The sequence below is a fragment of the Camelus bactrianus genome, chromosome 16 (genome assembly GCF_048773025.1).
Source record: "Camelus bactrianus isolate YW-2024 breed Bactrian camel chromosome 16, ASM4877302v1, whole genome shotgun sequence".
Classification (NCBI taxonomy): Eukaryota; Metazoa; Chordata; class Mammalia; order Artiodactyla; family Camelidae; genus Camelus; species Camelus bactrianus.
In genome coordinates this window covers 1,324,726-1,343,421 of record NC_133554.1, presented here as the reverse complement: position 1 = coordinate 1,343,421, position 18,696 = coordinate 1,324,726, and the positions used below count along the sequence as shown (strand labels likewise).

The 18,696-nt window shown below is 57.7% G+C and overlaps 1 protein-coding gene across 4 annotated transcripts in view; it reads right to left on the bottom strand.

Annotated features, from left to right (window-relative positions):
* Positions 1-248: 248 nt before the first annotated feature.
* The window catches only part of EPN2 (epsin 2), a 56,995-nt gene continuing 38,547 nt past the window's right edge, over positions 249-18,696 (bottom strand). For all 4 annotated transcript variants that reach the window (XM_074342025.1, XM_074342027.1, XM_074342026.1 and 1 more), the window contains 7 exons: positions 17,835-17,947; positions 16,519-16,611; positions 15,826-16,000; positions 6,918-7,091; positions 6,561-6,647; positions 4,439-4,651; positions 249-2,777 (listed from right to left, as the gene is read on the bottom strand). In XM_074342025.1, the coding sequence (XP_074198126.1) occupies positions 2,485-2,777; positions 4,439-4,651; positions 6,561-6,647; positions 6,918-7,091; positions 15,826-16,000; positions 16,519-16,611; positions 17,835-17,947 (1,148 nt within the window). In that variant the 3' untranslated portion in view covers positions 249-2,484. The remainder of the gene's footprint in view (positions 2,778-4,438; positions 4,652-6,560; positions 6,648-6,917; positions 7,092-15,825; positions 16,001-16,518; positions 16,612-17,834; positions 17,948-18,696) is intronic.

Genomic DNA, 18,696 nt, shown 5'->3' with positions numbered 1-18,696 from the left:
CTGGGCCACATCACCTTCCACACAGATGATCCCGCCCATAACCTGGCCTCTCCCTCAGCCCCCGACCTTGTAATGACCTTGAGCTGTGCCCCCAACAGCCACCCAGCCCTCCCCGTGGGCACCAGGACCAGGTCAATGGCCTCGTGAACTGCAAGTCAAGCTGGCTTCTGGACAGGAACCAGCTCTCTTGCCCACTGTCCTGTGTCTGGGATTGATACGGGTGGGGAAGGACACAACCAGAAACCGCATCATGATACAAATGATAAATTATATTTATACAGTAAATAAGTATCATAGTCAACACAAGTCCAAACCCAGCCACCTGTCCCGGGACTGAGAGAACGGCTGGGCCACGCCTGCACCACCGTGCCGGGCGGCAGGAGTTTGGCGGTCCGCATCCCACACGTGGCGGCGCCAGCGGCTCCGTGATCAGTGCAACGTGCGACAGTGACAGGGGCTGGGCCTGTGGGGGAGCGGGGAGTCGGCGCGGGCCCTGGTGGGCTGTAACATCAGGGCCTCAAGGTCATGTCAGGAAGGGTTCTGGACTGTTAGGAAGAATCCCTGACCCCAGGAGCGAGTGTCCTGGCCCAGCCCCACCCTCCCCCATGGGAGAGGCCAGACCGGCCTCGAATGACTTTGCCCCGGCCCACCCCATGGCTGGGCGGGACCTCTGGGCAAGGGCAGCCCCAGGAGCAGCGTGGGAGAGGAGCCTGAGCGGGCAGCTCTGAATCGGCAGCCTGGCATTTCGACATCGCTCCTGTGCCCAGTGCTAAGGGTCAGGCCTCCTGGAACCAGAGAGAAGGGTAGAAGGGCCCGTCCCCCCGGGAGGGACCAACCACCAGGTGCTGGCTGTCCCTGGCATTCGAGGTGAGGCGTACACAGAGAAGAGTGAGACTGACATGCCAGCTGACCAGACACACGACTTGGGGGGGGGGGGAGGATGTCCCTTCCCTGGGGAGAAGCAAGTTTCTCATGGTCTTTAATTTGAGATTTCATGCTTTTATAGTGAGAGGTGGGGGCGGAGAGCAGGGGGGAGAGAGGTGGTCTTAATGCATGTTGGTTAAAAGCTATTCTACGTGAAAATTTTTTACTTCCTCTCCAAAATAAGATGATTATTTCTAAGTGGCAACGTGTGTCTGGAGTTGGCAGGTAGGGTGGGTCTCTCACCCCATCAGTCAGCCTGGGGCCACCCCTTGGAATCACGCTGCAGAGCCCGCTGCCCCCAGACAGGGCCACCGCACACGTCCCCAGCTCTGCCCTGAGTGTGGAGTGAGGCACGGGATCGCAGACAGAGTTCCAGATGTCTCTTCCATTCCAGATCGCCACTGTGAACGGAATCTTGTTAACCGGGCATGCCTTCGGTCACAAAAGAGGAGTTCGCTGATAAAAAGCGGTGAGTCGCGTTCAGATGTTAGCGTCGTCTTTAACTCTCTTGATGTTGGTCCATCCGTAAGAAACATAACCTCTCTCACAGGATCTAGCCAAAAAGGCTGAAAGTCAATCAGTTCGGTAATTCACCGGAAAAGGGAGTTAAAGGAAAAGGCAACTGGAGGCTTGGAGTTTTTGTTACTGTTGTAGTGTTTGTTTTTTTTTTTTAAATAAACATCATCTTTTACGTGTAATCAAATTTCCATATTTTTTCCTATAAAGAATTTGCTTTAGTTTTTCCATAAGGCATTTTTTCTCTTCCTATTTAAATTTTTTTACAGAGTTAAAACCATAAATAAGAGAATTTAAACCACTAACATGACATGTGCCAGTATCTTCATTCAGCCTGACCTGGTAAATTCTATCAAAACTAGACAGTTAAATAAGAACCACGTTATAAAAATATTAGCCAAAAAAAGACTATTAGATAATTCTGCAAACTCAAATATGAAACTGTCCTAAACAAAATATGTGCAAACGTGTACAAGCATAGAGCACGTGGCAGGGCTATGCTCAGGTTAGTTTAAAGCTCGCTCTAGTGGGTTTAATTCAGGAGTTGCTCCACGGTGGTGACGTTTACTCTGGACTCACACATGAGTCAAGGAGAAGTAAATGTGCACAACTGCCCCCCGGAAGGTCAATGTCAGGGAGCCAGCGCACCTCCCGTCCACACCTGGGGCGGTCTAGGGTGTCACTGGGGGTGGGGGTGGGAGCCAAATCCTAGGCGGGTGGTGTCCCAGGACCCTGGGCTGGGGCTGGGCCGGCACTGAGCACTCCCGCCTCCTCGTCCAAGGACCCAGGGAGCCCAGCCGCACTGGGGTGGCGGCCAGGCTGGGTCAGGGGCCCCCTGGGAGGCTCAGAGACCCGCCCGCGTGCTGTCCGACGTCTCAGTAAGCCCACCACCGCTCGTCTGAGAGTCGGGCTGCAAAGACACCCTTTTATCAAAAGAAGCTAGACCGGAAAGCGCTGACCCCCCACTCTCGGACCCCATTCCACAGACAAGGTCCCTGCCTGGTGTCCTTGGCACAGATGCTCTGCGGCGGGTCCAGGCGGGCACTAGAGGAGGAAGGGGTTGGTGGTGCCAGTAGCCGGGGCTGCCGACGGGGGGCCGCCCAGGCCGCCCACCATGTTCATCGTGGCGGGGCCCAGGGGCGTCAGGGAGGAACCGCTGACCCCCAAGGCGGGGTGTGAAGCCGTGGACGTCACGGAGGCCATGGGCTCCACACCTGGGCTGGGCCCGAAGGACGCGCTGCTCCCCAGAACCGGGCTCCCCCGCAGCTGGTTCAGCGTCAGCGGCTGGGGCTGGTTCACCTGGAAGGGGTTGACTGGGGTGGCGGCCGCGGCTGCACCTGAGGAGACAGCGGAGGGGCGCGGGCTACAGTCAGAGCTGTGGGGCCCCCGAGCCCGACGGCTGGCACACCACCGGGAGCACAGTGCCCTCCGGCCCGGGCGCCCCATCCCAAGGCAGACTTGCAGGCCGAGTGGTCAGAGGAGACCTGGCTGTGAGAAGGCTGGTGAGTGGCTAGCACTTGGGCTCCTTCAGGGTGAACAGTTGGCACTGCTCCCTTACACTGTTTGCTGAGCTCTGCCACCACAGATGCCCGGGAGAGGGCAGCCGAGGGGGAGGCAGGGACCGCAGCGCGGCCTGAAAGCAGCAGTCCCCATGCTGCACTGGGGACCCTGGCATAATAAAGGCTCTGACAAGTCCTGCAGTCAAGAAGCAGATGCAGCTCCACCGTACCAGGGTTTCCAGAATGTCTCTCACATCAGACAGCTTTTCCACTTTTCAGCCAAAACATCTGCCGATACGCTGCCAAAAAGCACGGCAGCTGCCGGCACTCAGTCTCCAATACAGCTGGGACTCCGCTCACAAAGGCTGCCCAGGAGGGGGTCCCAGGCCTCCCAGCAGGAGATGCCTGCCCGTTCTCCCTGTATCAGCTGCTGCTCGCGACCCCAGGAAGGGACCATGCAGGCTACCCCCAATCAGAGACGAGCAAACTGAGACCTCAGAGCAGGCGCGGGAAGGGCGGGGCCAAGAGAGAGGCCCTGCAGGGGCGGTGGGGCTGCCGCCCCAGGACCCAGGACCTGTTTGCAGACAGTGCTGCTGGGCCCCAGGCCCTGACCTGCACCTCTACAGCCTGTGGGTGGACTCCAACAGGCACTCTTCCGGGGCAGGAACCTGGGTTCCAATCCAGCTCTGGCCCGCAGCCACCCTGCACTGGGGGCAACCACATCCCCACCCATCTCAGGACTGCAGGGCTGGGCAGGACCCAGGCACCGCACACACCCCACTTCTGCCTGAGGGTCCCTGGCCAAAGCGCCGCCAAGTCCTTGGGTCTGAGGCAGAACACCTTGAACGTGACGCGCTCCTGCCCTTAAGGGGCCCAAAGCCTTTCTGGAAAAACTGTGGGGAAAGGAAGGGGTTTCCTAGAGGAAGAGGGCTGCCTGGACTGAGAGCCGAACAAACGGCGGGCCAATCTCCCCGAAGAGGAGGGAGACATCCCAGCAGAGGGAGCAGAACATGTAGTGGAGGGACCCAAGGGTCTCAGAAGGGCGGGAGGGGGACACCGGGGCCTGACCACAAACGCGAGGGCTAGGGCTGGTTGTGAAGTGAGCGTTCTTGGGGTCCCTGGGGGAGGGCTCAGTGGAAGGGCCCCGTTACGCTCCACCCGAAAAGGGGTACTGGGCTGCAAACCCAGGCTCCTCCCCACCCCAGCACGGCCGCCCTCCAGCCGATCCAGAACTGGGTCCCCCCGGAGGGTCTCCCTGGCTGGGGCACCAAGTCAGGGGCAGCTTCTGCTCATGGTCTCAGCTGAGAGGAGAGAGGCTGTCTTCCCCTCCTCACCCGCAACCCCCACCCCAAACTGAACAGCAGCCCCCATGCTCCCCCCACAAGGCCCAGAGAGGTGGGAAGAGCCCCCAGACGTGGTGGAGAGGTCAGGGCCCAGAGGCCTGCCCCAGAGCCGTTCTCAGGCAGGGCGGGCCCGACGGCAGCCGGAAGCAAGCATACCTGGAGGCAGGAAAGGGTTGAGGGACTGAGCTGGCGGGGCTGGCCTGGTCACCAGCGAGTCCAGGTTCACCAGGGCCGCGTTGGGGCCCAGGAAGGACTCGGGGGTTTTCCGGGCGCCACTGGGCTTGCTTGAGGCGACAGTCTGGGGCTGAGACTCAAAGGGGTCAGGGCTGGTAGTCCCACTGTTCCGGGAGGGCGGAGAGGCCGCCTTGGCTGCAAGACAAGGATGCACACGGGCTGGTGAGCGCGGAGGGCGGGGCCCACGGCCTGCGTGCATGCCTGGCGCACCCAGAGCCAACGCAGACGCGCGCCTGCGCAGAGAGCAGATGGTCATCGCAGCGTGGTTTACAACAGCCCCCACCTGGAGACCAGCGTCAGCACCGGGCAGGTCACACCCAGCCCAAGCCCAGAGCCCAGGGACAGACGACTGGATGAGGAGAGGGAGCTGGACCAAATGAAAAAAGTACCAAATGAAAAAAGCAGGGGGCAGACAGGACGCATGGCAGTCCCCAGAAATACTACGATGTCACTTGGGGTTGCTGGCTAGACAGGAGGAACTGACTTTTTTTTTAATGTTTCCATTTTCTAAGTTCTCTACAATGAACATGAATTTCTTAATAGTAACAAGCAAAATAATTAAAAAATACAGCCAACAGAGGGTGTTGCTGGGACAGGCCAGTGGCAACATGACGGCTCTGCCAGGATGCAAGATGGCAGTGGGTTCCGGGTTCTTAAAAACGGTCCTACTCTCCGCCTGGTAATCCCATTTCTAAGAACCCAGCCTCAGGGAATGATGCACGATGTGAACAGGGACTGAAGCACAGAGATGTTCGCGACAGCGTTATTTACTTTAAGCACAACTTGAAGTCAACCTAAAATGTCCTCCCAAAATTAATTTGGTAACTTACTGCTGAGCCACAAAGAGATACTCTGTAGCCATGAAATAAATACTTCCTAAAGAATTTTTACTGTCACAAGAAAATGTTTTCAATCTGTGTTTCCTTAAAGAGGTGGGGACAGGATTCCACTCTCTCTGGCAAGTATGAGCTCAACAAAAAGGCTGGACGTACAAGCTCAGACAGGGTACCAGAAGGAGAGGCAGTGGCCCAGTGCGTACGGAATTACAGACAACTTTCATTCTCTTCCATAAACTCTTCCAAACTTTCTACAATGGGGACGTTTGCAGAATCAGGGTAATTATTTCACAGGCCCGGGAGGTGCTCAGTTAACACAGGCGGCCTTTTCCCTGAGGCGTGGAGAGGCGGGCAAGGACAGTTAGGTTGTGCTCTGGCCCGTGGAGGAGACACACACAATCGTGCTGCTCTAGAATGCAGCACAAGACGCGGGAAGCAGCACGTTCTAAGTTGCCTCTGGCCCCGAGCTGAGAGGGGCCCGGGGCGGTGAGGGTGCCAGGCTGCTCCTACCTCAGACCAGCCCAGCCAGGCCTGCTGGGGGAGGCGGAGGAGACCGTGGGAACGGGGAGGGGCAGAGAGAGGAGAGAGAAAGGAGAGAAGTTGCTCCATGTGGCTGGGAGGTGTGGCCCGGATGTGGGCAGGGCCCCCGGCTCTGTCCCCAGACCCACAGGGGTGCATGAAGAGGGCATCCAGCCCTCCCTCTGCCCCAGGTCCAGTCTCTCTGCACCCCATCCTACAACCTCCCATCCCAGGGGCACTCAGGGAGGAGCTAGGCCTGGAGACTTGACCGTGGGTCTCCGCACAGCGGCCCTGACAGGGGCCGGGGGTGGGAAGCTGTCCCCCAGTGGGGTGTTGGAGACACCTGCCCATGCCCAGAGCAGGTGGCTTGGCAAAGGGGGCGCCTTTGGCGAGTTGGGAGGAGGAAGGCAGACGGAGACAGTGACTCAAACCCAGGGCAAGGGCCATGCTGGCTGGGGAGCCAGGGTGGTAGGCTTCTGCAGTGGCCAAGAGGAGGAGAGGGTGACAGAAACTTCAACCACACTTCTTGTGGCTGCCGTGTAGTTCCTGCGACCAGATGCTACGCCCCAAGACTAGATGCAAAGCAGATGCAAGGAGCGGACAGACGCTGAGACCTGAGAACTGCTCCTGCAGTAACGGCCTGGTCAGGAGCACAGGACGTCCTGAAAACTGCCACCACCCTTACGTACCTGATTTTTTTGAAGCTCGGAGGTTGTCAAACTCAGAAAAGTCGTCTTTAATTGTACCATTCAAATTACTGAAGAGATCAAAGGCCCCTAGGGAAGAGAGCAGCCGTGGCTGTGCGGCACCCCGAGGGCGTCTGGGCCCCTGCTGGGGAGCCCACTGCTCCCGCCACCCCCACCCCCCACCCCAGCCCGAGGGGAGGAGGGGCCCGCGGCCGTGCAGGCGCACCCGGGCAGAGCTGGCCCCTCGTGGTGGGGCTGGGGCTCTATCCGGACGACGGCTGTGGGGGCAGGGGCAGCAAGCGCGGGCAAACGGACAGGCCCACGCCGAGGAGCCGGGAGGGGAGGCAACAGAGGTCTCACCAGAGGAGGCTGCGGGCTTGGCGGCCGCGGCTGCGGCCCAGGCGTCGGTGGTCTTCCCGGCACTGGAAGCGGGCTGCTGCGGGGCTGCCCAGGGGTCCGAGCTCTTGGAGGCGGAGTGCGTGCTGGCTCCAGTGGGCACCCCCCACGGGTCGATGGAGGCGGCTGGCTTGGCACCTGTGGGAAAGCGGGGTCGGCTCAGGGACGTGCTCAGGAAGCGCTGGGCAGCTGGGGTGAGAGAGCGACACTGAGGCAAGGAACCGCACCGGGTCCGCCTGCGGGACGGGGCTGAGCCAGGGCGAGCGCCAGGGAAGGGGCCGCAGGGGACCTGCCGCCCCGGCTCAGCCCGCGGGCCCCCCCCCCCCCGGCAGTGGGGGGCGTCCTCTCCCGGCCCGCCTGACAGAAGGCACGACGAGGCGGGGCCCTGACGCCCCCGTGCCGGCCTCCCAGCTTCAGGGATACTGGGAGAGGCGAGGGACCGCCCAGCCGGCGGGTCTGGCCTGTCGCGGGCCCAGGAGGGTCCTGCGCGTCACGCGCACGGAGCGCGGCGGGCGCCTCCCCCCCCCACCCCCCGCGGAGCACCTCCGGCGACCCCACATGCCGGCCCGCCTGCGCGCCGCGGCCCCCGCGGCGCCCGGCCCTGAACCGGGCGCTCCATGGCGGCTGTATCTGGGAGACAGATGCGTGCAGAGGCGCAGCCAGCCGGGAGGCGCTCGTGCCTCCCGCCGTGCAGCGCTTCACCGTAAGGACAGAGGTCGCGGTGCGGGTCTGGCGAGGGCCCTGGCAGGCCGGCCCGGTGCTGTGCTGCACGCGGGCCCTCATCTCCCCCGACACGCACGCACACAACAGCGCGTCCTGCGGCGACTGGCGGGCGCGACTGCCTCCTGTCCTGGCTTATCCCAGGCCCTGCTCCTGCGAAGTGCGTGCTCTTCACCCGCCTCCCTCAGGGCTGCCGTCTGTCCCGTGCTGTGGCGGGGCTCCTCCCTTGCGCTGGGCGCTGATTCCCACTTGGTTACGCACACCTTCTCCCAGCGTGGCCTCTCCTCCACTCACTCTCCTTGCGGGCTCCTCTGACCAACCACAAGTCCCTTAACTTTAATGGACCAGAACCTGTCAGCACCTCCTCTGTCGCCTGTGCTTCGTGACGCGAAGGAAGCCCTTCGCCTCGCAGGGCCTCACAGCGTCCTCCGCGGCAACGTCCGCTCTCACACGTCCGGATTTGTGCCGTGACTCCTGCACGTGGCCCACCACACGATTCACTCTTGAGGGTCCAGTGCAGATGACGGATGTCAGAGCGCCACACCCCCCGAGGCTGCGCCGAGCCACGGCTGTCAGGAGCCGAGTCTCCACGGTGTCATCGCTGGGCCCCCTCTTCTTTTCTGCTGACCCACTCCTGTGTCCAGCCCCGCACCTTCTGGATGACCCGCACAGGTGTCACCACAACAGCCAACCCTGAAATCTGACACAGCAAACCCCAACCTCGATTTCCTTCTTCAGGAGTATCTTGGCTGTTCTTGGCCCTCTGCTCTTCCATATTCATCTAAAAATCATCTTGCCAGGGGGAAAATACTCCAAAAAAGAAAACAATTTAAACCTTGTTGGAACTTTCACCAGAACTGCATTCAATCTCGGATCAACGTGAGGAAAATTATGTTACAGTGAGTCTTACGAAAATCATAGGATCTCTCCCTGTTCACTTGTCTTCTCTCTCAATGAAATCTAATCCTTTTCCCTCGGCGTTTTTATTTATTTTTAATTGAATACAGGTGACATACGACAGCACGTTAGTTTCAGGTGTACTGCACGACTCGACTTTGCATGTCATGAAATAACCACCAGGAGAGGTCGAGTGACCGCCTGTCCCTGCAGTTACTACAGTATCACAGACCAAATTCCTTACTGCATCTTACACCCCCGTGGCTTATTTATTTTGACTGGATTGTACCTCTTAATCTTCTTCATCTATTTTGCCTGGCCCCCAGCCCCTCTGCAACCACCCATTTGTTCTCTGTATCTGAATCTATTTTTGTTTTGTTTTTTAGATTCCATATGTAAGTGTAACATACAGTATTTGTCTTACTCTGTCTGATTTACTTCGCTAAGCATAATACCTCTAGGCCCATCTGTGTCGTTGCAAATTGCAAGCTTTCGTTTTTATGGCTGAGTAATATTCCATTATATATATTTTATACACACACACACACACACACACTACATCTTCTTTACCCATTCATCTATTGATCGGCATTGAGGTTGCATCCACGTCTTGGCTACTGTAAATAATGCGGTTATGAACATTAGGGTGCGTGTACAATTTTTAAAAATTTTGTCCTTTATTTTCATGAGGGATTTATACAACTTTTGTAAGTTATTCCTAGGGACTGGTATATTTTTAAAACTTCCATTTTCTATTTATTTATTGTTATGCAGAGAAACAACTTAATTTCATATACTAATTTTTATATCCAGCCATCTTGCTAAACTCTTAACAACTGAAACTCATCCTACTTATTCTTATAGTAATTCTAACCACTCTTCATCCCAGTAAACTCTTTGGCATTCCATGTACATAATCACATCCCTTGTAAATGATGACGGTTAGTTCTCTCTAGTCCTCACACTTTTTCTCTCATCTTCCTGTCTTGCTGTGCTGGCTGGGACCACCAGTCCCAACAGAGAGCGGGGTGCAGACAGAGCCCCTGTCTTGCCCTTAAACATTTTATCACTAAATTGTACCATTTACCAAAATGGGCTTTTTTCCGTTTAGAAGCTCTTCATCAGGGTATGGAAGTTCCCCATTATTCCAAATTTGCTAAGACTTGCAACGAATAGCTGGTGCATCTTATCAACCTGTTTCTGCCCCCCCCCCATTAAAATGGTCACATGATTTTTCCCTCTGAGTCTGTTAAGATGGTACATTAGTACATTTTCTGACGACTTGGTCCTTGCAAACAAAGTTTCTCATAATATACTGTATCACGTCTATATTTTTCTCCTTTCCATTCTGCAATAGTTTCTTTGCTCAAGGTTTTCGCACCTATGCTCCTAAGTGGGCCTGGCCTGACACGTCTGTCTCACACTGCGTCTTCCGACTGGTTCTGGCGGTCAGCTTCCGCCAGCTCGTAAAATGGAGGAGATGCTCCCTTTTCCCGGACAGTTTGTGTCAAGTGTTGGCTCTTGGATGCTTAGAATTTGCCAGGAAAGCTCTCTGGGGAGGATGTGGGGGTGACGGGGGGTGACTGACTCAGTTTCTTTCACAATTACAGGACTACCCCCATTTACAGATTTGCTCAGTTTTCTCTCGTTTTACCCACTTTATCCAAGTCCCCGGTTCTGTCAGCAGAGCCGACCCGACGCCTCCCGCCCTGCTGGGCCTCAGCAGCACCCACCCCACGCTCCGTCCGCCCCCACCGTCTGCCTCCCCTCTTTGTCCCTCAGATCTAGCCTCGCCTGACGTGTTTCTTTTACTACCGTTTTCAAGGGCTGCCTTCCATCTTTGCAGGTGTCCCGCCCCCTCGTGTTCTAACTCATTAACTTCTGTTCTCCTCGCTACTTCCTTCCTTCCACTGGGCCCAAACCCCAACGTGACCCCGTCCATCTGGCGCCGTTCCTCCTGATGAATGTAAACGTTAAAGCTACAAATTTCCCTCTTACTGTTGCTTCAACTGTCCCACATATTCTGATATTGAGACATTTACACTATTTTTTGGTTCTGAGTATTTCTGATTGTCGTTATAATTCCTTACTTGACTCAAGAACGTGAACGTGCTTTTAAACTGTCGGGTGTCTGGAGTTCCCTAATTACTGTTTGCTGCTGGCTTCCCCTTGAGTGCACTGTGGTCCGACGTGGTCTGCGTGACCCGTCTGCAGACGTCTGCAGAGGCTTTTCTGCCGGGCACACCATCAGCTTCTGTGTGCTGCGTCTTACTGGCCCACAAGCCCACAGGCTGACAGATCGCGCTGCTCCAGTCTTCTCAAGTCCTCAGCACTTCAGAAACGTGCTCCCAGCCGACAACCCGCTCCCGGTCCTCTCCACCCCCTCCTGGGGGCAAAGCCCCATCCGGCTGTTCCTCAGGTTGACCCTGTACTTGGCGTTTGTTGTATGGCTGGAAATGTTTCCCCTCGTTCCTGAGGAATACTGTCCCTGGATACAGAATTCCAGAGGATGAGTTTTTTGTTGACGTTTCTCTCACCTTCATTCTTGGGAGAAGCACGTTCTCCTTGCAGGCGCTGATGACATCATCCTGCTGCCCCCAACACCTGTCCTCCCCACTGACCGTCCGCTGCTGGCCTGACTGCCGTCTCCTGCAAGGGCCGGTCTGTGCCGGGTGGTCTGAGATGTCCCCTCCGTGGTGTTCTCCACCTGACGATGTGTCTAGGTGTGGTTTCTTTAATGGTCCTGCCTAGGATTCATGAGGCTTCCTGGATCTGAGAAGCAGCACCAGGCCACAGTCCTTAAAAGCTGCCTATCATCTTTTCAAACATCAACTTCTCTGGAACTCCAGAAAGGTGTGCATCAGACGTCCTCATTCTGCCTCTGTGTGTCCTGGCCCGCTCCCCAGACACCTGAAGGGCAACCCACCGCCTGCTGCCTCGGCCTCCAAGGCCCCTTCTCTCCCCGGGCCCCAAGCCCACAACCCTCCTGAGGCCTCCAGAATCCCCTCTGGTCTTCCACTCCCATCTTCCCAGCGTTCCCCCATGACTGGCACCGCTCTCCCCGTGCCCACTTCCGCCAGATGTGACACTGGTCCCAGCTGGAGTCGCCCTGGCTCTGCCCCCAACACAGCACCTCCTGGGTCCTCGGCTGTCCTCTGGACAGGAGGGGAGTGACAGGGTGGAAACTAACTGCGTCAGGGAGGGAGATGGACTGCAGTGAGAGGAGCCGCCGAGATGCCACATAGAAGACGCAGGACTCGGGCGTCACAGGGAGGCCTGGGACCTGGTGCCAGGCTGTTCCGGCTCCCAGGAAACCACAAGGAAGCCGGCACACCGTCTTCAGCCTGATCTTCCCTGGCAGAATCAGCCCCTCACTGGCTCCCAGGCCCAGTCTGAGTGAAGCTGACCCCGCCATGGAACAGGGAGAGTTTTCACCAGCTCAAGTCAACCTACAAACTTCCCCCGTCCCAACTCTCTACGTCTAAATCCCAGACTGGCACCGGAGCTGCAGAGAAATCCTCTCTGTCCTCTGGGCTGTGGGCATCTGGTAGTGGGGCCTGGAGCTTCTGAGGCCAGAGGGGAGAAAACAGGGGTCCACTGGGGGCTCTGCGGGCATCCCTCACTCCCTCTGCAGCACCTCTCAGCCCTGGAGTGCACCTCTGGAAGGTTCCGGGTAAATGTCTGACTCAGGCGCGCACACACATTCAGACAGAGCTGCCCCGAGTCTCCACAGCCTGCGAACCACCAATCCAGAGCAGTTCACGCACCACGCAGCTTGGGGGCCCCAGCCCATGGTTCTCAACTGTGGCCGCCTTCGGGGATCTCCTGCGGGGGCTGGTAAAATACTGGCACCCCACACACTCCAGCACAGCTTCTGAGGACACCTGGACTCGCAGAGGCTCCCCGAGTGGCCAGAACAGCAGCCAAGGTGCCTGAGAAGCACCGTGCTCCTGGGGTATTTGGGGTCCAGCCCAGCCCAGCCCTCCTGGGAGGCGAGGGCTCCTCGGACACAGACACCGGGTGCACGGGCCTCCCACAGACAGGCGGTCCTTGCAGCCACCTTGCTCGATCTGAGCTATGTTTCGCCAGCACGGCCCAGGCCGGGGCCCGCTCTGAGAGAGAAACACGGACACGGCGCCCATACCCAGCCCGGAGGCACCAGCAGCCAGCAGCCGGGGGTGGTCCTGAGGACAGGGTGACCACATCTCCTGGAGCAGGAATACCTGAGCCATGCTTTCAAGAATAACCAGGAGTTCAGTCGGCAGAGAGCAGGACAGGACATAAAGTGCAGACCAGGCACTTAAAGGGGTCCAGGCTGCCCTGCCAAGACAGACAGTCCAGGAACTCCTCCGCCACCCACCAGCCCTGGGCCTTGGGCGCCACCCTCCTGACGGCACACGGCACAGCACTCCGTCTCCCTCCACAGATGGCCCACAGATCTTGCAAGGCCCCCGTGCTCTGCCCACCGTGGCCTTGGAAGGCCCGGGCCAGGCCACACACCCGACAAATAAGCACTTGCTGAGCGGATGAGGGGAGGGCGGCACCGAGGGCGGAAAGGCCCCTTCGCATGGAGCACAGTGGCCGCCTCCTGCGCCGGGTGCATCCCAGGCCACACACACGTGTTCCCAGGCACCAGGAGGCAGTCACATCGTGGGGCAGAGGGGGCCCCAGAAGCAGAGGCTGTGAGCCCTGCCCACACCAGGTGGCCGCTCTGGGTCTGGCCGGTGCAGGAAGTGCCCTGCTGACCCGGCGCGCTCCGGGTCCCCTCCTCCCAGCCTCAGCATTTCCCTCTGAGGCCCCTCAGCACGAGCTGGTAAAGGCAGGGCTTGCTACCAAGGGTGGCTTTCAAAACAGCGTTTCTTTCATCCAACTAATGGGACCTGGGAGGGGACTCTACTGTTTCTCATTTATGAACGTGTTTCGGGGTGGGGGGCCCCAAACGCACACTAGCAGATTCTACCAGAGACTGATCAGTAAACCCGGTCTGTGTCTCGGTCTGGAGCTGCTCCTTGGAAGAAGGAAGCAAGTTCACCGTTACTACACTCCAGTGAACTTGGGAGCTGGTGCGAGGCCCCCCCGGCAGAGCTGCTGACAGCAGAAGCTACAGCAGCAAACCTGCCTCCGTGGGTGACGGAACTGCGCTGCCCAACGGATCTCCTGACGCCTGGAAATGCTCACCGTACGGGGCAAACAGAAGTATCTATGTCTACACACAAAACTGTGCACAACGTGACCCCAGCTGTGTGAAACACACGTGCTGAGGGAAAGCTGACCAGTTTTAACACTGGCTCGCTCTCAATTTGGAATTTGAGGAGACTTCCAGGACATGAATGGCCACAGAGGCCTCAGCAACAGTCCAGGATGGCATGATAATTCCAGGACTGGGGGTCATAAGCACTGAGCCTACCCCTATCTGCTGTGTGACCTCAGAGTAATGAACAGCCTCTCTGGGTTTGATGGTCTGCCTTCTCAAGTCACTGGTAAAAATGCCAAATGCATTAGAACCCTGGGTTGGGCAGGTAGCAAAAGATGGCGAAGTGGCAGTCCCCGGAGCACACACGGCCCCTGCCGGCCTCAGCCGTGTTCTTCATTTTTAAAATTCATTGCCAACATTCAAAAATTTGATTTCAGAATGTCAGATTGCAATCTTCTCTTACTGCTAAACGGTTATACAAAATGTCATCTATCTACAAAATGGATTATTATTTGACCATAAAAAGGAACAAAGTAGGGAACGCTGAAAACACGCTAAGTGAAGGTCACAGGGGCCACATGTGCTACGAGTCCACGACACACATGAAACGCCCGGAACAGGCCCCTCCAGACACAGGAAGCAGACTGGTGCCAAGGGCTGGGGAGGGGCAGCTGCAAATCGTTAGGAAGGCGAATTTTACATTATGTGAACTTTGTCTCGATTTGAAAAACATGGAAGAAGCAGGGAGGATATAGTAGCTCAGTGGCAGGGCGCGTGCTTAATTAGCATGCACGAGGTCCTGGGTTCATCCCCAGTACCTCCATTAGACAGACAGACAGATAAACAAACAAACTTCATTACTCTTCCCTCCAAAACACCGCACATTCCCAGAAAATATAGACAAAAACAAAATAAATTGGAAGAGAGGAACCACGTGGGCAGAAATCCATGTGATGCTCAGCTGCCTCTGAGGACCAGCGCCTCTCCCCAGCTGCACCCCTGCTTCTGGCCAGCTCCTGGTCTCCGCTGCCTGCCAGGGTGTGAGAGCCCCCGCCACTGGAGGTGGTCCTGCCCCACCAGCAGGAGACCCCCGGCTCCCCCTGAGGGTCGGGTGCCTGGTCAACCAGTGCCCTTGGCTCCAGGGCACAGTCCTGTCCACCAGCCAAAGGAAGGGATGGGCAAACTCGTTCACTTAAAAAATACGTATTTCCTCTCCCCTGATCAGGTAATACTTACCTCTGCTAAATGTGGTAAATAAGCCAAACAGCAAAAAAAAAAAGGAGGAAGGAGGAGGAGGGAGGAGGAGGGGAAGGGGAAGGAAAGGAAAGGAAAAAGTTTAGGGGGAAAAGTCTGTCTCCCCCTTCACCTCAGCCCCCAAACCCCTCCCCAGAAGCAGCCAGAGACTCAGCGCTATTCGATCTCCTTGACCTCATCTGGCTTCTGGAGTGACACAAAATTTACATTCAAAGTTGCCAGACAGAAGGCCACAGCTGTGGCCAGCGGGGCTGAGAGCACCCAGGGGCCTCCCAGAGCCTGCAGGCCAAGCCCTGTGCCCAAGATGTCCATCCAAATTAAACAGGTGGCACCACACTCAGTTTCCAAACCTCCTTTCACAAGTTCTCTCACGCTGGGCATTAAACTGAACTTTAAAGCATTCACTTGGCGAGTGAACTGATTGACCGTTGAGTGACACAACAAAGAATTACAGTCAACACAGCCCCTCCTCGCCAGCAGTCACGTTAAGCACATCCTAATTTCCAGCTAACTGCAGCACCTTGATTTAGATGTCTCACTCTGTGTACGATAGTTTCTTAACTTGGGGTGCAATTCTGAGGCTGAGGGTTGACAAGTGTCCCCAAAAAGGGACAAGCCATTTCGACACATGTGGGAAGCAGAGAGGAAACGGACCAAAGCAGAAGCCGAGCACATACCGCCAGCCGGCCGGGGGCCGCAGAGGCCTGGACACCCACCACCGTCAACCAGGTCACTCCCACCTCTGCCGCCCGCCCCGCAGCCCCTCTCCCAGCCAGAAGGCAGGGGAGACAACGAGGGGGTCTTTACCGAACGATGACCAGGGGTCCGAAGTGCTGGCTGCGGCTGCCGGCCCACCCCAGGGGTTGGTCTGGTTAGCTGAGGTGGATGGGCCCCAGGGCTCTGCCTTCTGCACAGCAGGGCCCGAGCCGGGCAGGGCGTCCATCAGATCCAACAGTGTGGGCTGCTGTGGGTGGGAGCCGTGCTGTGAGGCAGAGAGAAGGGGTCAGGCTGGCTTCCCTGCAGCTGCAGCGAACGCCCACATGCTTCCGCGCACGCTGCCCGGGCCTCTAACAGGGCAAAGGTCTGGGGAGGTCCCCGACGACCTCAGAAGCTGCGCCGCTCCCCTGCGAAGACCAGGCTTGCCCGCACCGAGCTATGTGCCAAGTGCCCTGCCCGCCGTCAACCAGTCCTCGGGGCTTCTCAGGGCAACGTGGGCTCTGCTTCCCTCCAGGACGCTGCCCCCACCTGCCTGTGCCCCCTCAGGACCCCCTCCCAGGGCAGCCTCCCCACCCCCAGGGACCCCCTGCTCTGTGGGGCGGGGTCTACCTCCTGACGGGGTGACGAGTGCCGGAGGCAGAGCCATGTCGGTCTCCATTAGGCCCCAAAGCACAGGACGTGTGCTCACGCAGCGACGGCCAGAGCCGGGGCAGGGAGCGCTGCGGCTGCACTCAGCTCCGGGCAGGGCCACCCCCTCCGGGGACCATCCCAAGGAGCACTCACCTCTCTCTTTTTTGGAACTTTGACGGTGTCCCTGCGGCTTTCCTCCAGGGCCATCTGCAGCCTGAGGTCATCGCCCCGCCGGAGGCGCTCTTCCTGTGGATGACAATGACCTGGAAGCTCGTCGCCCCTCACTTCAGAGGAGGGCTGAAGACCATGCAGCAGTGCCCCCTCCGCCCCCCGCCCCGTGTGGCTTCCACTTGCCTCCAGCCCCTCCAGGGAGACGGGGGCACAGGCACCACCATATCACAGAAAGGAAATGCTTATTCTAAAATGACTTTTCTCAAAATGAAAATGGCTTTATGACTCTTCTGAACTAAAGAAGCAACGTATCTCCTAATAAAACACAGAAGTCTGACAGCCCAGAGAGGACCTGGAAAGAGGGCAGAAATCACGGCACTCCGGCCCACTGCGCACACTTCAGAAAATGACTGTGTACTGACTTTTTATGATTTCTAGTAGAAGTAACTCATTATAGTTAACTTACACTTATTCAAGGCAAAGTCACCATACGCAGAAAGACTGGCCATCCTAGCTTTCACAGAATGAGTAAATGTAAACCCCGTGACCGACTAAAACAGGCTCAGACCTCCCACCTGTCCCCGTGGCCGTGTCCTCGGGTGGGCACAGGGCCGCACGGAAGCCGTCCGCCGCGGTGGCCCTTCAGACTGCTCCAGTCAGAGCGAGGCGGACCACGCCGGGACGGACCCCCGCTTGCCCGCCCACGCCCATGCCTGTCTGCGCCACTGCTGAGGGGGGCTTGGGCCTCGCTCACTCCTCTGCCCCTTTTCACCAAAGGTCAGCGGGGTGGGCCTGAGAAGAGGTGGGCCTTAGAAAGGCTGACACGCTGAAAGGTCATCTCAGTTGCTCCTTTCCCTCCTTTTCCATCTGGAAGTAACTCATGCTTACGAAGGAAAAACGGGAACTGAAAAAAATGAGAACTACACACACTTCCGCCATCTGCTATCAGCTCTCGTCTCCGGGGCATCTCCTTCTAGCCTTTGTGTTCAGACGCTCTTGGCCCACCCTCCGGGTGGGAAGACAGGACCACGGCCGCCCACGGGCAGGGAGGGCTGTGCACACTTGGCCCAGAGCCAGGACGCAAGGCTGAGTGCGGAGTGTTTCTGGGAAACACTTCTCGCTGGTTCGTCCCCAGGCACCGACGGACATCCTGAAAACCTTCCCTAAATGTGTATCTGCTGGGACCCTCCCTGACAGGGGCAGTGGGTGACAGGAACACCCTCTGCAGGGCATGCAAGCGTCCTCCCCATGATGCTCCGCCCCCCCACCCCCGCCCGGCGCGGACCGGCAACACTGACCTGCTCGGCCACCTCTCTGCTCATGGCCAGCGCCAGCTGCAGCTGCAGCTCCTCTTCTCCGCTCGTCTGCGGCCGGGCCTGCTCCAGCTCGGAGGACACCCGCGGGGAGGTGGCTGTGGGGGGAGGCCAAGTCACCACAGCACAGGACCCGCCACTAGCTGGTCAAACATACCCGCTCCCACCCTGCCCCTGCCCTGAGGGTCTGACCACAGCCCCCGACACGGGACACAGGTGGGGTGGAGGAGAGGTCTACCAACATCCCCGTTAAAATCAAGTCACTGCACAGTGACAAGGCCACAGGCCAGGACAGGAGGCCCTCAGGCACCCGCCTCACAGTCAGGCCCCCCAGGACCAGACCCCGGACTTAAACGCTGCAGAGCTGCGCTGCTTCAAAGAGAGGAACAGTTTTTAAAAGATTGAGAGTGTAGCTCTTGAAAAGCTGGACGGAAGATCGGCCAAAAGAGCACAGGCTCTGAGGACCACACACTCCTCTCCAGGCTCCCCAAGTCGGTGAGAGGCTCCCTCTGTCTCTCACGGCATAAGGGTCATGGAAAACGAACGCCAAACATTTCTGCAGTAACTCCAAATATTTCTGTTTTTTAGGTAAAACTGTACAGTGACTCGAAAATAAAAATATGTGGACATTTTTTTGCTTAAGTACTTAGCTAACTTAAACACTTGTACGTAGCGCCTGGAATGACAGTTTTGAGAGAAAGGATGAGACATGAACTTCCGGCAGATGGAACAAACCCCAAAGCAGAGGGCTCGCAGTCATGCTGTGGCCAGGCAGGGCCTCCCCGCAGGGAAAACGCCGCGCTTCCACGGCCACCAGGCTCCCTGCGGCAGGGGCCCTCGGTGCCAG